Consider the following 16,403-nt stretch of genomic DNA (forward strand, 5'->3'; position numbering starts at 1 on the left):
CGAAATAATTCGTATGTATGTATGTGGTCTTAAATATACCACTATGTATAGGTATAAGTTTAATATTATGAATTTTACAAGAGCAAAAACAATATTTTCATTTGGTGATCGGTAAAAAATAAAATTATTCATAGATTTATTGTACAAACGTATTTATTTTTATCATTTAAAGGTAAATAGAACGCGATTGTTTAGTCATATCCTAGTATGCCTGAGTGAAAGAAGTGCCATATTTAAACTTAGAACGGAAATCAAATTTTAAACTTATAAATAATCCTTGTAAAATCAAAAAAAAAGAGAAAAAAATGTCAAACTCTGGAGTTAATACTGGGTTTGCAAAATGTTTTATATTTTTTATGGCAGTTGTGATATTGGTAAGTATATTTATTGGGTTTACATTCATATACACATCTCATTCGCCACAAGATCGCCATATACATACATAAAAAAAAACGTAAAGTATGTTTTTTTATTTTCTTCTTTCCAAATGTTTTTGGAAAATTAGTAATATTTTATAAAAGCAAATTCATTTTGTGCAAAGTTTGTTTCATACAGATATTCCAACAAGGATGGCTACCGATTCAATGCGTTTATAAGGTAACGGTAGCGCTAATTTGGAATATATCAATAACAGTAACGGAATGTGCTGTTATTTTTGTAATATTATTTTAATGATTACGGTAATTTTATACCGAATTAAATTATTTTTTAATAAAAATTAAAAATAAGTTTTTTATATGTCAATTTAAATTGTTTTTAATAAACTCAATTTGGACAAAAAAAAGTTGTATTTTCAGTTGTATTTATAGAATAACGGCAGTGTTTTAAGGTATTGTAATTATAAAATACTATGGAAATTTGTTGGAACTTTTTCAAAAGCTCCACTTTATATACATATGTATGTATCTATTTAATATCTTCCTTGTTAGTATCCAACCACTTAAAGAAATGTATTGCATTATCGATCACGTTTTCTGCAATAACAAATAAGTTAGACCTGCTTTTGTGAATTTTAAATATATATATTTTATATATTAATAAAATTATAATCAGACGTAGTTTTTTATTCCTGATTGGGCTAAATATAAACTATTCAAAAAACGTCAATAGTCTGGAAGTACGTACGTAGTTGACAATTATTTACTTATCGCTGTTCGTATTTATTCCAGAATTCCAGAATATTCAAACATTACCTGGTTCTGAACGTAAAAGTGGTTGTTATTTTCGTATTAATAACATCCGACGCACAGTGCCACCCGTAGAACAAGTGACAAAAATCAAAAATTCTATGTGCCCCTAAAAAATATTGAATAAATCTATTTTACAGGAAAATGATTTCAAATATGCTACTCTTATACAATTAGATTTTTGGTTCAGAAGATATAGCCTATCAATGTTTTAGTTTTCAAAAAAACAGACCATTTTTAGGTAATTTGGTCCGCTTTCAGATACAATATCTCGAAAACTAGATAACGGATCGTCATTATTTTTGATTCTATTGATAGATCTATTTATAAGGAAAATAATAAAAAAAATTGTACTGTTTGCTTTGTATTTGTCCAGGTAAATCGATATTTACCTACTATCCATTTTTTAAATATTTCTCAACTTTGATGGAAAATAAAAAAAACTATCAATTTCTATATTTGGCATATTTTCAAAATAAGTTTTGATTTTTGACATTTTTTCACAAATTTCTACATTGATAACCCATAAGTGGGCACCTAAAAGGCGTAGACCTCTTTTCAAACATTTCATAGGTTGATCGATTATCTATCATATGCCTTTTACATTTTTTGATTATCTCATTTGGTTCAAAAGTTATGATTTTTGCAACGAAAAATTCTAATGGCGCCACTGTGCGACGGTGGTAAAACTATGTAGTAAAAACTATCAACAAACCGAACAATTGATTACGATATTTGTGTATATTCGCAAATAAACCGGATAAATACATGCCTAAAATAGAATAATAGCTGTTATTAAGCGTGTCCGCTTTTCGACATAAACGTAAGTTAAAAACATTTTTGAGAGAAAAACATGATGTCGTGGTGAAAGAACTTTTTAGTCACTTTTCGGAAGAACCAAAAATCTAACTAATTTTTGTATGAAATTATGTTCTACATGCATATAATTTTGTTTATTGTCGAATTTAAAAAATAAAATTTGATTTAAATTAGTTTAAATAATATATCATTCATTATAGTGATTTATTATATTGGCTAACAAAAATGCTCTTTGGTCATTTCAAATAAAAATTCCCGAACCAAATACCAAAAATCTGATAAATACATACTCATTCATACTGCCATCAAACATAGAAGCAATTTACACATAAACAATAAGTTATCTTATCACCTAAAATAGTTTGTGGTAATTAATCGAAGCATATTTAAAAAATACCAAAACGTAACAAACATCGAAATAATATAAAATTAATTTATTTGTAATGGTTTAATATCGTTTAATAGCTACAAGGCGGCGTGTATTTGGGTCTATCAATATGGGGTATAACTCTAAGACAATGTTCCAAGGAGACTACAGATATAAGCAGCAAACCGTTCCAATTTGCTATGGATTTGATATATTTTATGAGTAAGTAAAATTTGCACAAATTTGTAATATATATTTTTATATTTTTCTTTAAATTTGATATTCTTTTAAACAGATGAAGATTGTGGGAAACCCTCTGTATCAGTATCTGATGTGCCAGGGGTTATAACCTTGGATGTGGATTTCAACAAGGCAGAGCCGGTTGAGAATCGTACATTTATATTTATGATTACATATGCTGTTATAAGTACTCTATGGGTTGTGACTTCGTTGGCAATTATTACAACTCTATGTGGTCCAGTTACGAAAACTATAAATGGACTCTGTTTTTGGCCCTGGTTTCTTGTTATAATGGCTGGCTGCGTTTTGGATGTTGTTGCCACTGGTTATCATATACATGATATTATTAATACAACGGTAATTGTTTAACCTTAGATATCACCATAAACCTGTCGGTAGCCTTTCTTTTTCAACAAGAATGGCACATACCAGTTAAATTCAATTTATCTGTATTTGAAATTTTAAGCTGAAAGTGTGTAAAAACAACAAAAATATTTTTTTTTATTCGCATTCTCGAATTGGGTTTACCGAATATGTAGCCATATTGTTAAAACTTTCGAATGGTCGGTAGTATTTAGTAAATTTACATAATTTTTATCTTGTTGCAGTCTGTGCAGAAAACATTTGAATATTTAAGTATAACGGCTGACACAAAAGTTATAGAAGTCTTGTCTAATTTTGATGCCTATTTTATAACACCAGCTGTGGTTATGACATGTATTGGCTCTCGAGTTATTTTAATTTGGTTATTAAATATCTTTGGATCGAGCTTCTGTTTGTCGTTATCAAATACGCTGTCGAAAAGGGTAAGTTCCAGTAATGTTATTAGTTTAAGGAATTCCCAGTTCATATTTTTCAGACTTAAAACTATTAGTTTATAGAATGACAGACTAAAATATGAAACCAAATCGGGTTTCTAATTAATGATTTACAGAAATAAGTTCATTGAATTAATTAAAATTTGTTTTTGTATTTTAAAAAATATATGCATATCTAGAATTCGTCAAAACAAAGTAGTGTAAATAGTTTGGCCACTACTAGTACTGCTCCTGTTACCAGTCCTCAGCGACAGCTCCGTGAAGAAATTTCTCCAGTACAAACTAAAAACCAGCCACAATCATCACAGCAACAACAATCATTGGGAGTCGACGAACGATCAAAACCAGCATTACCATCTTTACAAATTCAAAATATCCAAAGACAATCATCCATGCCGCCTCAGACAAATCAAAACTCTAGATCCTATAATGTGCAGTCACCTACTGTACCGGTTGCAAATATATATCCCACAGCTCCTTCCCCCAACGAATCACAATCTAATAGTGACATGGCAACTACTTACCGCAATACTGAAACACATCCAGATAGATTAAATTACCCTCTACAACGTAATACATCGCAATATCATCAGGAATTATCACCCATATCGCCATTGAATAATCGTTATTCAACCACCAATGAAAGCTTCCAATTTCCAATGCAAAATCAAAGAGTAAGCGAAGAGTTAAGAGGACAATTACCTTGGTCGTATACTAGTATGCCACCACCAGTGCCCAAGAAACCCCAACTGCAAGTTTATCCCGAAATTCCAACGCCTGATTATGGCCATTAAAAAGCCAATTGATGGAGGATTGTTAAAGATGGATATAACGTGTATATAAAAGTACGTTTGTAAATTAATGTTGCTTAATAAATAACTAAATAAATTCTCTTGTATCGTGATACATTGATCATTTGTTGTTGTTGATTTTTTTTCAAACCATTGTTGTTATATTTAGTTAATATTTAACAAAATTTTAAATAATAAAATAATAATAAAACAAATAAAAAACTTTAACTTACGTCTGAATTAAATTTATTTTTTGTTTCTTATATTTAGCTAGTTCTTGTAATGCTGTATAAATATCTAATTCTATAGACTTTTCTCTAATTATAATTTCGACTTTGGGTTCTGTTAAACATGCTTTAGAACCAGCCACAATAATAACAGGATAGCCCATTCTGAAAGCAAATAAATTAGGACGAATAATGAATGTAGGAACAACAATTGGTTAAATTTTTATTTTATACACTACTTACCTTTTCGCCTCCATCAATCGTTTGCCAATAGTCATATATTTTCGGTCATCATGAATCACATCTTGGCCGTATATTTCACAAATCTGTTGACATAATTGATTTTCGATTTGCTCGGCCTGAGCTTGTTCCTTACTCCCCTGTTTAGGTCCTATAATACACACATCATAGGGAGCCAATAAGGTGGGCCATTTCAGTTCGTTTTCCGTCGACAAAACCTCCAGTGCAGCAGCCAATATACGACTTATGCCAATGCCGTAACAGCCCATTATAGACGTTTTAGGTTTACCATCAGTATGCAAGAATGTGGCATTGAAAACTTTAGAGTAACGATCACCTAAAAGAAATGCATGAGCCACTTCCATACCCTTCACTTGATGCACGTTGACACTTTGACATTGAACACACTTTGGGGTAGCACTTTCAGCCGACACTTCAGCATTAAATGCATGGTTGCAATTTTGACAATGCAATAAATTATCTTCACCAGCTGGAGATATGTAATGATATTCATGGGATATTTTTCCCCCCATCATACCAGTGCAGGCTTCCACTAAAAAGAAAATGCTTAGAATATGATAACACTATTTATACCTACATACAGTGGTGGCCACCAATTTAAGACAAATACTTGAATTTTTTTCAGCAACTGAATTTTAAGTGCGATAGAGCCAAAATAAAAGGACCTCTAAGGGTATGAAATTTATTATTAATGTTTCTAGTTTCTGAAAAATGTTTGGAAAAATCGGTAAAACATATATGGAGAAAGATATGTGGAAAGCGAACATCCGCTGTTAATAACATGATATGACCGAAACTAATGGAACTAAAAATACTGTTACGAAATTGTACTTGAATTCAAATATAACGATTTTAACGGCTGATTTAAAAGTAGCATAATGCTTTCAAGTAACAGTGCTGTAAAACTGTAACATATCTGTGGGCATTGTTAAATAAAAGCTTTCAGTTGATTTGATTGTAAGTTGGCAACACTGTATTCGAGTTCGAATAATCAGTTAAAGAACATTGTAGAAAGTACACCACAGATGGCGTATGATCTAGAATATTCGAACTTTGACAGTTAAAGAGCTTTCTAGATGGTAATGCAGTGTTATAAATAGTGGCAGAGGTTGCAATTGAGTTGAGTTGATCAGAGACGCTTTTCGAATAAACATCATCTGAGTGCCTTAAAGTGTGTTGTGTTTTTCAAGTAAATTCGTGTACATTATAAATTGTGTCTGTAATTCTGAGAATTTATAAACGTGTATAAAAAACATTGAGTGGTTATTTAATTCTGTTGTTGTACATTTTAAAGAAATAAAGAGTTGTTACAATTTTCAAACTACTAAACGGCTTTTATTTGCAATCAAAAGTATCCGGTTTATTTAAAGGAAATAAACCAGCTTTTTGAAAAGGTTAAAACGTAACAATACGAAATTTGGTCCGAATATTTTATAATAATAAAATTATAATGATATAAATGTGTGAAAATATGTTTATTTAAAAAAAAAATTTGTTGGTCAAGTTGTAGAAAAATTTTATGTGTTCATGGTGAATATGTATGAATTGACACATTCGAATAAAACACACTTGTGTGTTAAAACAGTCCTCATGCATACATATTTGTGGAAATATTTGAAAAAATAATTGACAATTACATGGAATTTAGCAAACAATTTTTGTCTTAAATTCCTGGCCACCACTGTACATATTTCATTTCATTCTTTATTTAAATAATCGAGCCCATTGGGCCATATACGATTAATACAATATTTTTACAATTAAATAATGAATAAAAGTAAAAATAGTAAAACTAAAACTAACTTAAACTAAAATTTAAAAATATAATACGCCTTTATTGGAAAACAAAAGGTAACAAATATTATATAGATATTGAGTATTTAACAAAAAAATTATGAGAGTATTCAAAAATCCTTACTGAATAATATGCTAGTTTAGCTCTCAAAAAAATGTAGTAGATTCCGTTTAAATGTACTCTTTGAAAAATTAAACGTCTTTAAATTAGGATGCAAAGAATTCCAAAGCCTACATACTCGTACCAAAAATGATTTTTCAAATGTGGAGTTAGTAATTCTTGGCAACAATAATGTTGGATTCCGAGCAGATCGAGAAAAATTAAAGATATGTAATAGATATGGAGATGAATGAGTAACAATACTTTTATAAGAATCTTGATTTTTTTGAACTAATGAAAGAAAATATTGCCAACAACTTTCATAATGTGTAATTTTAAATATTCGTATCTTTTGATATTGTAGACGACATGCATACATGTAATTTAAAAACAAAAAAACATTTGCTTTATAATAATATGTTATTAAATACTATTAAAAAATTAAGCTCTATTGACTTAAATTTAGCACTATTTGTATTAATATTGATATATCATTACATGAATGTTATAAATTCACTAATTTCCCCTTTCATTTATGGATTACTCCTAAAAAGAGATTCGGCAACCTATGCCTTCGTATAGAAAGCCGGAATTCTTAAACGTCGAAAATTTGCAAGCTCACTAAACATTAGTGCGTTAAAAAAGTTTGCACACAAATTTAAATTATTTGCAACTTTTTGAGTGCAACTACAAATTTTGCACTAAATTTTAAGTTCAACATGGTTTAAGTATATTTTTGTGCACTAATTAGGGTATTCAATCGATTAACCGTTAATCGGTTAACCGATTAATTTTGGACGGTTAACTGTTCGAATAATTTGAAATTGCCGATTTTCAAATAACAAATAAACCGATTAATTTGTGTCGATTAACCGATTAACCGAAATTCCTTTTTTTTTGCACATTTTTGTATTTATTTTTCCGTTTCAATTCAAATACAAATTTCAAATTAAAATTATATATTTTTTAAACATGATTAGTGTGTATATCAGTCATGCCCAAGCCCTATACTCTTGGTACTCTTTTGTTTTTGTAATTGCTCTTAGCTATAGGCTGTGTGTTTTGTATACTCACTAGAGCACTCAGCACTAGCCAAAGTAAATTAATAAAGTAGACTCAGTAGAACAGCTGACTATTTTTTTTACTTTGGTCTGAACTGTCAATTCACTTGTGGTTGTTGTGGCGAAAAATACAACAAGCCCAAAAGCAAAAACAACAACAGGCAACTTTGACAGCTCAGACCTTAAACCAAAAACAAAATTGCTTGTGGTTTTTGTAAATGTTGTATTTGTTGTAGTACTGTCGCTACTTTATTAATTTACTTTGGCACTAGCAATACAAAATACACAAACAACTTTGTCTTATTATTTTTTTTGTCGTTCTTCACTGAATACACGCATGTTGAAAGCAACAACACTTTCGTATGCATTGCTGGCAAACATTGACGACTGCGATCATCCATGTAGATTTTGTTTTTGTTTATCGTATGATATTTTAAAGATGTGTGTGTTGAAAGTGAGTTTTTTTTTCTTTGTATGAATTGGTTTTAACAACAACAAATATTGAATAAAAAGTAGTTTTTCTTTAAATGTATTGGTATTTACTCTTCCATAAGGAACTTGTGGGCACCCCTGGTGTATATATAACAACTGACATATTTAATTTACATGTATGTATTTGAAACTTTGTTTGTATTTACATGTGTAGACGTAACTTTTTTTTGAAATGAGTCTTTTATCATATCTAAACGAAACTATTAAATTAATAAAAATCTAAAACAATCCAAAAGGGAATATTCTTTATCATGCTTTTGATTTCTCCAACATATACAATCAGCGAGAGTTTTTTTCCAAAAAAAGTTTTATTAAATCTAAAGAAAAAAATCGTTTAAATTATATTATTTTTATAAAAGATTATTGCAGAAGATCTAACTAAAACCCTAAAAAACTCACACATCGCTCATTTGCTGCAACAACGTCATAATTCAAAAAAGTCGTTTCGAGAAAAACGTCTTTGAATATTTTATGACATTTTACTATTTTTAGTAAAATAAATAAATTTTCAACAAATCATGCGATTTCAGAAATATAAACAGTAGATGTTAATATCTTTCTAATCTGTATTTAACCAAATTTTCACTTATCTTATACTTATACTAGAAAACATGAATTTTAATTTTGATGTTTACAACAAAAAAAACTCTCACACACAAAAAATAATTGACTTTTTTGAAAACTGATGAAACTATATGAAAGATTATAGAACAGCGTATATTTTGTATTACTCAGTTCATAAAACACGGATTTTGAGTTTTGACGTTGTTGCAACAAATAGGCGATATGTTTATAAAAATGATCTCAAATACCTTATTTGCTGTTTTTTATGTTTATGTACACAAAATTCGTTGTTGTATTTTCAATTTAAAATGAAAATATAAATTATTCGGTTAATCGAATAAATTTAAATTAACCGATTATTAACCGAATAAATCTAAACCTCGATTAATTATTTGCTCGATTAACCGATTAAACCAGAAACCCGATTAATTGAATACCCTAGCACTAATTCAAAACTTAATTACATGACCACTAATTTTTTTTAAAATTCAGTGAGAGTATGTTTCCATCAATATCCAAATTGTGTTTTGTTTGTTTGGTACTCCGGCATGTAACAAATATAATTTATAGGCTATAAAACTTAACCATTACATGTGGCCAATGCATACTTCGAAAAATAGTAACGCAGTACAGTTAAACGAACATTAACCAATGCGAGTGAAACGCAAAACTCTCGAAGGCAGTGAATAAAGGACGGTCCGATTACCTTACCTTTTTTAAATGGAACTTCCAGCTGTTGAAATAACTTCATATATGCTTCATTTATTAATTCATATGTTATTATAGCTTCCTTCTCGGAGCGATCAAATGTATACATATCTTTCATTAAAAATTCCTTGGCTCGCATTAAACCAAAGCGGGCTTTTAATTCATCACGAAATTTTGGTCCAATTTGATACAGCCGTAAAGGTAGTTGTCTATAGGAAATGGGTGCTGCTGACGCTAACATTGATGTAACAGCTTCCTCGTGTGTCTATTCATAAGATTACTATTAAATGTTATAATTTTTTTAATTAAAAATATCCATTGTCATACCGGGCTCAATAAAAACTCCTTATTATGACGATCACGTAACATAAAAAACTCTGTAATATCGCCTTTTAATCTTCCCGACTTGTTCCACAATATAGATGAAGTTAATACGGGTAATGTTATTTTTTGCCCTTCCACGGAAAGCATAGCTTCATTGACTATAGCACATAATTTATCTAAAGAACGTTGCGCAAGTGGCATTATTTGAAATGTGCCATGAGTTGCTGGTTTTAATAGACCCAACTCGGTCATTAACTGAAAGTGTTTACCAAATTAATGATTTTGTATAAGAGGTTAATTGTAGAAATAAATACCTTTTGACTTTTCGATATAGCTTCCAAATTCTTAGCAACTGCATTTTTTGGAGTCACTAAAACCGGCCAAAATAGTCGGGATAACTTCTGCATGTTTTACTGTCACACTAAAAAAAATGTAAATAAACCAATCAGGCACAGGCAAGGTGCATTTAATAAGGTGCCATCCAAAGTAAATTAATAAAGTAGCGACCAAGGTGCATTTAATAAGGTGCCATCGGCAGCACAGCTGATTATAGAAATAGCACGCACAAATGTCAAACTTCATATATAAAAAATATTCGCCCAAGGCGTATTTAACAAGGTGACAGCAGTGGCGAATTGAAATAAATACAGGCGAATTCACTTATTTTTTATATATAGAGTTTGACATACGGGCGTACGGGCGAATATTTTTTATATATGTAGTTTGACATTTGTGCGTGCTATATCTATAATCAGCTGTGCTGCCGATGGCACCTTATTAAATGCACCTTGTATTCGCCCGTACGCCCGTATGTCAAACTCTATATATAAAAAATAAGTGAATTCGCCTGTATTTATTTCAATTCGCCACTGCTGTCACCTTGTTAAATACGCCTTGGTAGCGACAGTACTACAACAAATACAACATTTACAAAAACCACAAGCAATTTTGTTTTTGGTTTAAGGTCTGAGCTGTCAAAGTTGCCTGTTGTTGTTTTTGCTTTTGGGCTTGTTGTATTTTTCGCCACAACAACCACAAGTGAATTGACAGTTCAGACCAAAGGAAAAAAAATAGTCAGCTGTTCTACTGAGTCTACTTTATTAATTTACTTTGGTGCCATTGGCAGCACAGCTGATTATAGAAATAGCACGCACAAATGTCAAACTACATATATAAAAAATATTCGCCCGTACGTCCGTATGTCAAACTCTATATATAAAAAATAAGTGAATTCGCCTGTATTTATTTCAATTCGCCACTGCTGTCACCTTGTTAAATACGCCTTGGGCACAGGGTTGTTAAATATTTGAAATGAATATTAGATGTCAATTGAGCGTTTTTATTTATGGTGTTCAGACTTGATTAGTCAACTAGTTTCCTATCAAGGCGTATTTTAATCAGTGTTTGAAAAACTAGACTACAAGTAGCAGTAGCAACGAAAAACACAAGTAGTCTAGTTAAAAAATTAATAAAAACTCGGAGTCAATAATTACTACTACTACTGCTACCATCACATTTTGGTAGCAGTAGTTGTAGTAGTACTAATAAAAGAAAAAATTAAAAGTAGCAGAGTAATTTATTATCTGTTGCTACCTTAAAAAAGAAAAAGTTTTGATGTAACAGTCATTAGTTTTTTATTAATTCTGCTACTTTTAAAATTTAGTAGTAATAGAAGTAGCAGTTTGGTAGTAAAAGAAGTAGCAGTTGAAGTAGCAGCTATGTAGCAGTTGAGGTAGCAATAAAATAAGTCAAAAATAAAAATCTTCAGCCAAAAAAGTATAATATGTGTTGTTGTTGTGAATGTATATTTGTGTCAGTTGGTCGTGTTGTAAACAAAAGTTCGGCTTTTTTGCTATACACACAGAAAACACGATCTTTCTGTTAGCAACACGAACATCTGAGACGAATAAAAATGAATAATTCTTTCAAACTCTCTCAAAACAAAAACAACACACAATGTTTAATTCTGTCAATTTTGGTGTTATGTCTGAAGATTTTCTTTTTTGACTACTTTTATTGCTACCTTAACTGCTGCATCAACTGCTACTTAACTGCTGCCTTAAAAATTACTACTCCATTTACAATTCATGTTTTATTACTACTGCTCTGTTAAGAGTTTTATATTTTGAAGTTAGCAGTAGTTTTAAAAAAACAAGAAAAAGACAATTGCTACTGCTACTGCTACAGACACACTTTTTTGAAGCAGTAGTAGTAGCAACAGTTAAAAATTTGTTAGTTATCGTAGCTTTTTAAACACTGATTTTAATACGCCTTGGTTTCTATTGTAACAACCAAGGCAAGGCGAATTCATATAAGGTTTTCTCATTAGCCCAGCTGATCATCAGCTGTTTTATCCAAACTGTCAAAATTTATGTTTGTGTTGGTGCGCGCCATATATATGTGTGTGTTTTTAATCCCTGTCGGAAACTGAGTTAACTTTAAACTAACTTAAAGCTAACTATTTCGCAACTAGTTCTGACTGACACTTGGATTACTTTTCAATTGAAACAACTAACTATTTTAACATTGCGATGTCCTATGCAGTAGTCAGTTGTCCGACTCTGCATTACTTTTCAACTAACTTAAAGTTAACCTACTAAACGTTAGCTTTCAGTTAATTTTTTGAAGCTAGATGTAACCTAACTGTTTTTAAGTTGGCTATAAGTAGGTTTTTTTAAATTAACTTTAAGTTAGTTAGATTTAAATCAACTAGAAGTTGATTGTTTACACGTTAGCTGAACACTAACTTTTTATAGCTAGCTGCAAACTAACTATTATTCAGTTAGCTGTCACATTTTGAATAATTTTAATTCTTAATACAAAAATGTTTTATTGTAATTTTTGAAAAATTATAATTTATTAAAAACTTCACTATTACAATAAATATTTGATTATTTTTAGGTATATACATAAATAACTTTGCAAAAAGTTAAATTAACTCTTTTCAAGAATTACATAAAAATCACTATGATACATATATGCACATATTTACATAAATATACATACAAACAATTGGGGTATTCAAACGGTCAGCTATTAGGTCATATTGCCATAATGTCCTAATATATTATTTTAGTTTAAACAAATTGTTGTGCTGCAAACAAAATAAATGTTATTTTATGACAAAACAATAAACATAGTTCAAAAAGTCTCATTAGTTTAGAACTTTTTTATTTGAAACACAGCAAAAATTAAATGTCTTTTGTTGCAATTAATTTTTTAATTGCTTGTTCTTATTTTTAATGCACTGCGCATGAACATAACGTTTTTTTTTATTATTTTGTTGCGGTTCACCCTGAGGTTATACGCTTCTGACCCCAAAAAAAAATTTTGCGTGGGGGGACCTTAGGGAAACAGTCGGGAGGAGGCCAGAAACTACATTGACCTCAACTCCCTGTCTTCAGAAATGTGGGGAGGGGCTTGCGGCCAGTGGAGACACCACCTCCTGCCCGGGTCCCAGTGTTAAAATTCTTTAAAAATGTATATAATCAGTGGGGAGGGGCTTGCGGCCTGTGGAGACACTACCTCCTGCCCGGGTCCCAGTGTTTTTATTTATATTTCCATTAGTATTTTTTTTGTTAGTTTTGTTAGTAAAATTTCGTTTCCATTTTTTTTGTTAGTAAATTAGTTAATTAGTTTTTTTTTGTAGGTACAGTAGTTTTCCGGTTTAACGAACATTCGTTTTAACGAAAATCGCGTTTAACGAACAGACCAATTTTTTCTATTGAGTTCCTTATATAACGAACAAAAATTATTTTTTGTACTCAGTTTAGCGAACAAATACTAATAAAATTATTATGAATGAACATTTTACAAAATTCCCAAAAAAAATTATGTTGTAAAAAAATTTACCGTTGTTTAAAGCGGTGTTTTTTTTTGTATTCTTTTGATGTTTTTGTTTGTTTTTTAAAATAAGATGATTAGTTATGTGCATTCCTTTCTAACGTAAACATCAAAATGAGTACAAGAAAAAGACTCTGTTTAAAAGATAAATTAAAAATTGTAGATGATCATCGAAATGGTTTACGTGTAACAGATTTGTATAAAAAGTATGGTATAAAAAAATCCACAATTTGTACCATTTTAAAATCTAAGGAGAATCTTCTGAAAAATGCGGAAACTACAAATTTTGGGAGCAAAAATAGAAAGGCTATTAAACAGGGTGAATTCCCCATAATGGAAAACCGGCTCTTTTCTTGGTTTCAAAGACAGCGGCGTTGTCATAATCCCATAACTGGTGCAATTTTACAATTCAAAGCCAAGGAAATTCATAAAAAATTATATGGTGGCAATTTCAATGCCAGCCACGGGTGGTTGACCAGATTTAAAAATAGGTATGGCATTCGGCTTTTAAAACAAAGTGGAGAGAAACTTTCGTCAGATGCACAAGAAGTGGAGCCATTTAAAAGAAAATTAAACCAAATTATTCTAGAAAATAACTTGCCGAAAGACGCAATTTTCAATGCGGATGAAACCGGGTTATTTTGGAAAGTTTTACCTGACAAAACATATGTTCATTCCGGAGAAAGGAGTGCGCCGGGCCGAAAAATATCAAAGGAACGAATCACAGTCTTGGTTTGTAGTAATGCCAGTGGTTCGAAAAAAATTAAACCTTTGCTAGTTGGAAAATCACGAAATCCTCGTGCATTTCGGAATAAAACGTTGCCTGTGGATTATACCCACTCGAAAAATGCTTGGATGACATGTACACTATTCAAAACATGGTTTTTCAACAATTTTGTACCCCAGGTAAGTTCATACATGCATTTTTATAACTTAGTCTTATTTTATTTTAAATTTTAGGTAGAAGAGTTTCTAGCACAAAACAATTTGCCTCTAAATGCTATTCTCATTTTGGATAATGCAACCTCTCATCCTCCTGCAGAGGAATTGGTAAAACAAACTCATAGTGGCAAAATTTGGGCGCATTATATGCCCCCTAATGTAACCCCATTGATCCAACCCATGGGTCAGAATGCAATTCGCTTGCTTAAATTACATTATAAAAACAGTCTATTGTCTCGACTCTTTTCAACACCGGAGCAAAATGTATCCTTGTTTTTAAAGCAATTTAATTTATTTGAAGCAACGATTACATTGGCATCAGCTTGGAAAAGTGTGTCTGAGTCCTCTTTGACAAAATGCTGGAACAAGATTTTAAGGGAAAATGACCACTTTGATGAAGAAGATGATCTCCCTTTATCTTCGTATTTACGCCATGACGAAGATACTATTGCAGTTGAAACTGGAGTTCAATTGTTAAGATCAATTTTTCCTACAGTAAGTCATAGATTTAAGAAATTTTCTCAAACCATAATAAATTTTATGATTTACAATTACAGGTAGACATATCAGTAGATGATTTAAACAGCTGGGTTGAAAACATTACCTCACCTGAAGACGTCGATGAAGATGAAATTCAAAATGATGAGGATATTGTCGAAGCCGAAAACTTAAATCCAAAAATAAATCATGCGGATGCAGTCAAACATTTTGAAGCCTGCATTAAATGGACAGAGCAAAATAATATAGATTACTCAAAATCAATGGTTTTAAGAGAGCTTCAAGAAGAGGCTATTAAAAAGCAAATTTCCATACCAAAAAAACAAACATTGCTAAATCGTTTTTTTAAATAGATTTTTTTACTTTTATAAAAGAATTGCCTTTTATTTATGTTTTTTGTATATGTAACTCTAAATGTGACATGAATTGTTCCTTTTTTGTTTTTGTTAAATAAATACATTTTTTTATAAAATATACTTTTATAAACTATTTTATGATTTTTTTAATTATTCACATGACAAAAACCCACTTTTAAGTTAGTACTGCATATAACGAACAATTCACTTTAACGAACTGGCCTGACAACATATACGTTCGTTAAATCGGAAAACTACTGTATTTGTATTTTTGTTTGTAATTTTTGTTGGTAAAGTTGTTTATTGATAGGCTGAAAAAGATAAAAGTATTAATAAATGTTCATAAAGAAAGGAACGATACTTTTTTTTACCTTAAAATGTTCCCAGTAATTATGAAAACCTGAAAAGAAATATACAAATTAAAAATAAAAGTTAGTCAAAATACTTACCACGCGTTCGTCCGTCCAGCTGCTGTCAGAAATGTATGAATGTATGTGAGTTCAGGGTTGTTATAATATCAACGTAGAAAAAAATGTTAACTACGCAACATACCGTAAATAAGTACAGGGTGACATTTCATTCATTCAGACATGGGAGTGTGTATTTTTTTTTTTTTGATATGAAAATTTAAATAAATGAATGAAAAACAATTCTGTGGACATTTGACAAAACGGCTTCTTTCTAAAACGTCAACTTTTCAGGAGAGCGAAAAAACTGTAAAAACTACTAACAAAAGTTCTTGTGTAGAAAATCAAAGAAATGTTATATATAAACATTATAGACAAATATCCAATAAACAAGTAGCGCTTTTTCTTTTGTTTGAAAGAGCAATAGTTTTCTTTAAAACAGCAACAACAAATTTTAAGCTTTTTTGTCAAATGTATTTTTAGCAAACAAATTAGCTTGTATCATATAAGTCGTTTTGTCAAAATTGTTTTAATTAAATTAGAGTCGGCTTATGTAAAAACAAGGTGTTTTGTGAAATTGAAATATAAAAAAAAGTCGAAAGAA

General features: G+C 30.4%; 3 protein-coding genes across 3 annotated transcripts; 2 read left to right on the forward strand and 1 right to left on the reverse strand.

Annotated features, from left to right (window-relative positions):
* Positions 1-213: 213 nt before the first annotated feature.
* Positions 214-4,343, forward strand: LOC135963076 (uncharacterized). Its single transcript, XM_065514851.1, has 5 exons — positions 214-374; positions 2,472-2,595; positions 2,669-2,970; positions 3,222-3,419; positions 3,611-4,343. Exons 1-5 carry the CDS (start codon positions 306-308, stop codon positions 4,223-4,225), a joined length of 1,308 nt encoding a protein of 435 aa, XP_065370923.1. The 5' UTR covers positions 214-305; the 3' UTR covers positions 4,226-4,343.
* ProRS-m (prolyl-tRNA synthetase 2-like protein, mitochondrial) lies at positions 4,320-10,229 on the reverse strand. The gene is made up of 5 exons (XM_065514850.1): positions 10,068-10,229; positions 9,757-10,008; positions 9,433-9,694; positions 4,693-5,242; positions 4,320-4,614 (listed from the first exon to the last, which is right to left on the reverse strand). Exons 1-5 carry the CDS (start codon positions 10,158-10,160, stop codon positions 4,452-4,454), a joined length of 1,320 nt encoding a protein of 439 aa, XP_065370922.1. The 5' UTR covers positions 10,161-10,229; the 3' UTR covers positions 4,320-4,451.
* Positions 10,230-13,692: 3,463 nt separating this feature from the next.
* Positions 13,693-15,513, forward strand: LOC135963078 (jerky protein homolog-like). The gene is made up of 3 exons (XM_065514853.1): positions 13,693-14,502; positions 14,557-15,033; positions 15,096-15,513. The coding sequence occupies exons 1-3, from the start codon at positions 13,711-13,713 to the stop codon at positions 15,387-15,389; spliced, it is 1,563 nt and encodes a 520-aa protein (XP_065370925.1). The 5' UTR covers positions 13,693-13,710; the 3' UTR covers positions 15,390-15,513.
* The last annotated feature ends 890 nt before the right edge of the window (positions 15,514-16,403 follow it).

Source organism: Calliphora vicina, unplaced genomic scaffold, assembly GCF_958450345.1.
Source record: "Calliphora vicina unplaced genomic scaffold, idCalVici1.1 scaffold_21, whole genome shotgun sequence".
Taxonomy (NCBI): Eukaryota; Metazoa; Arthropoda; class Insecta; order Diptera; family Calliphoridae; genus Calliphora; species Calliphora vicina.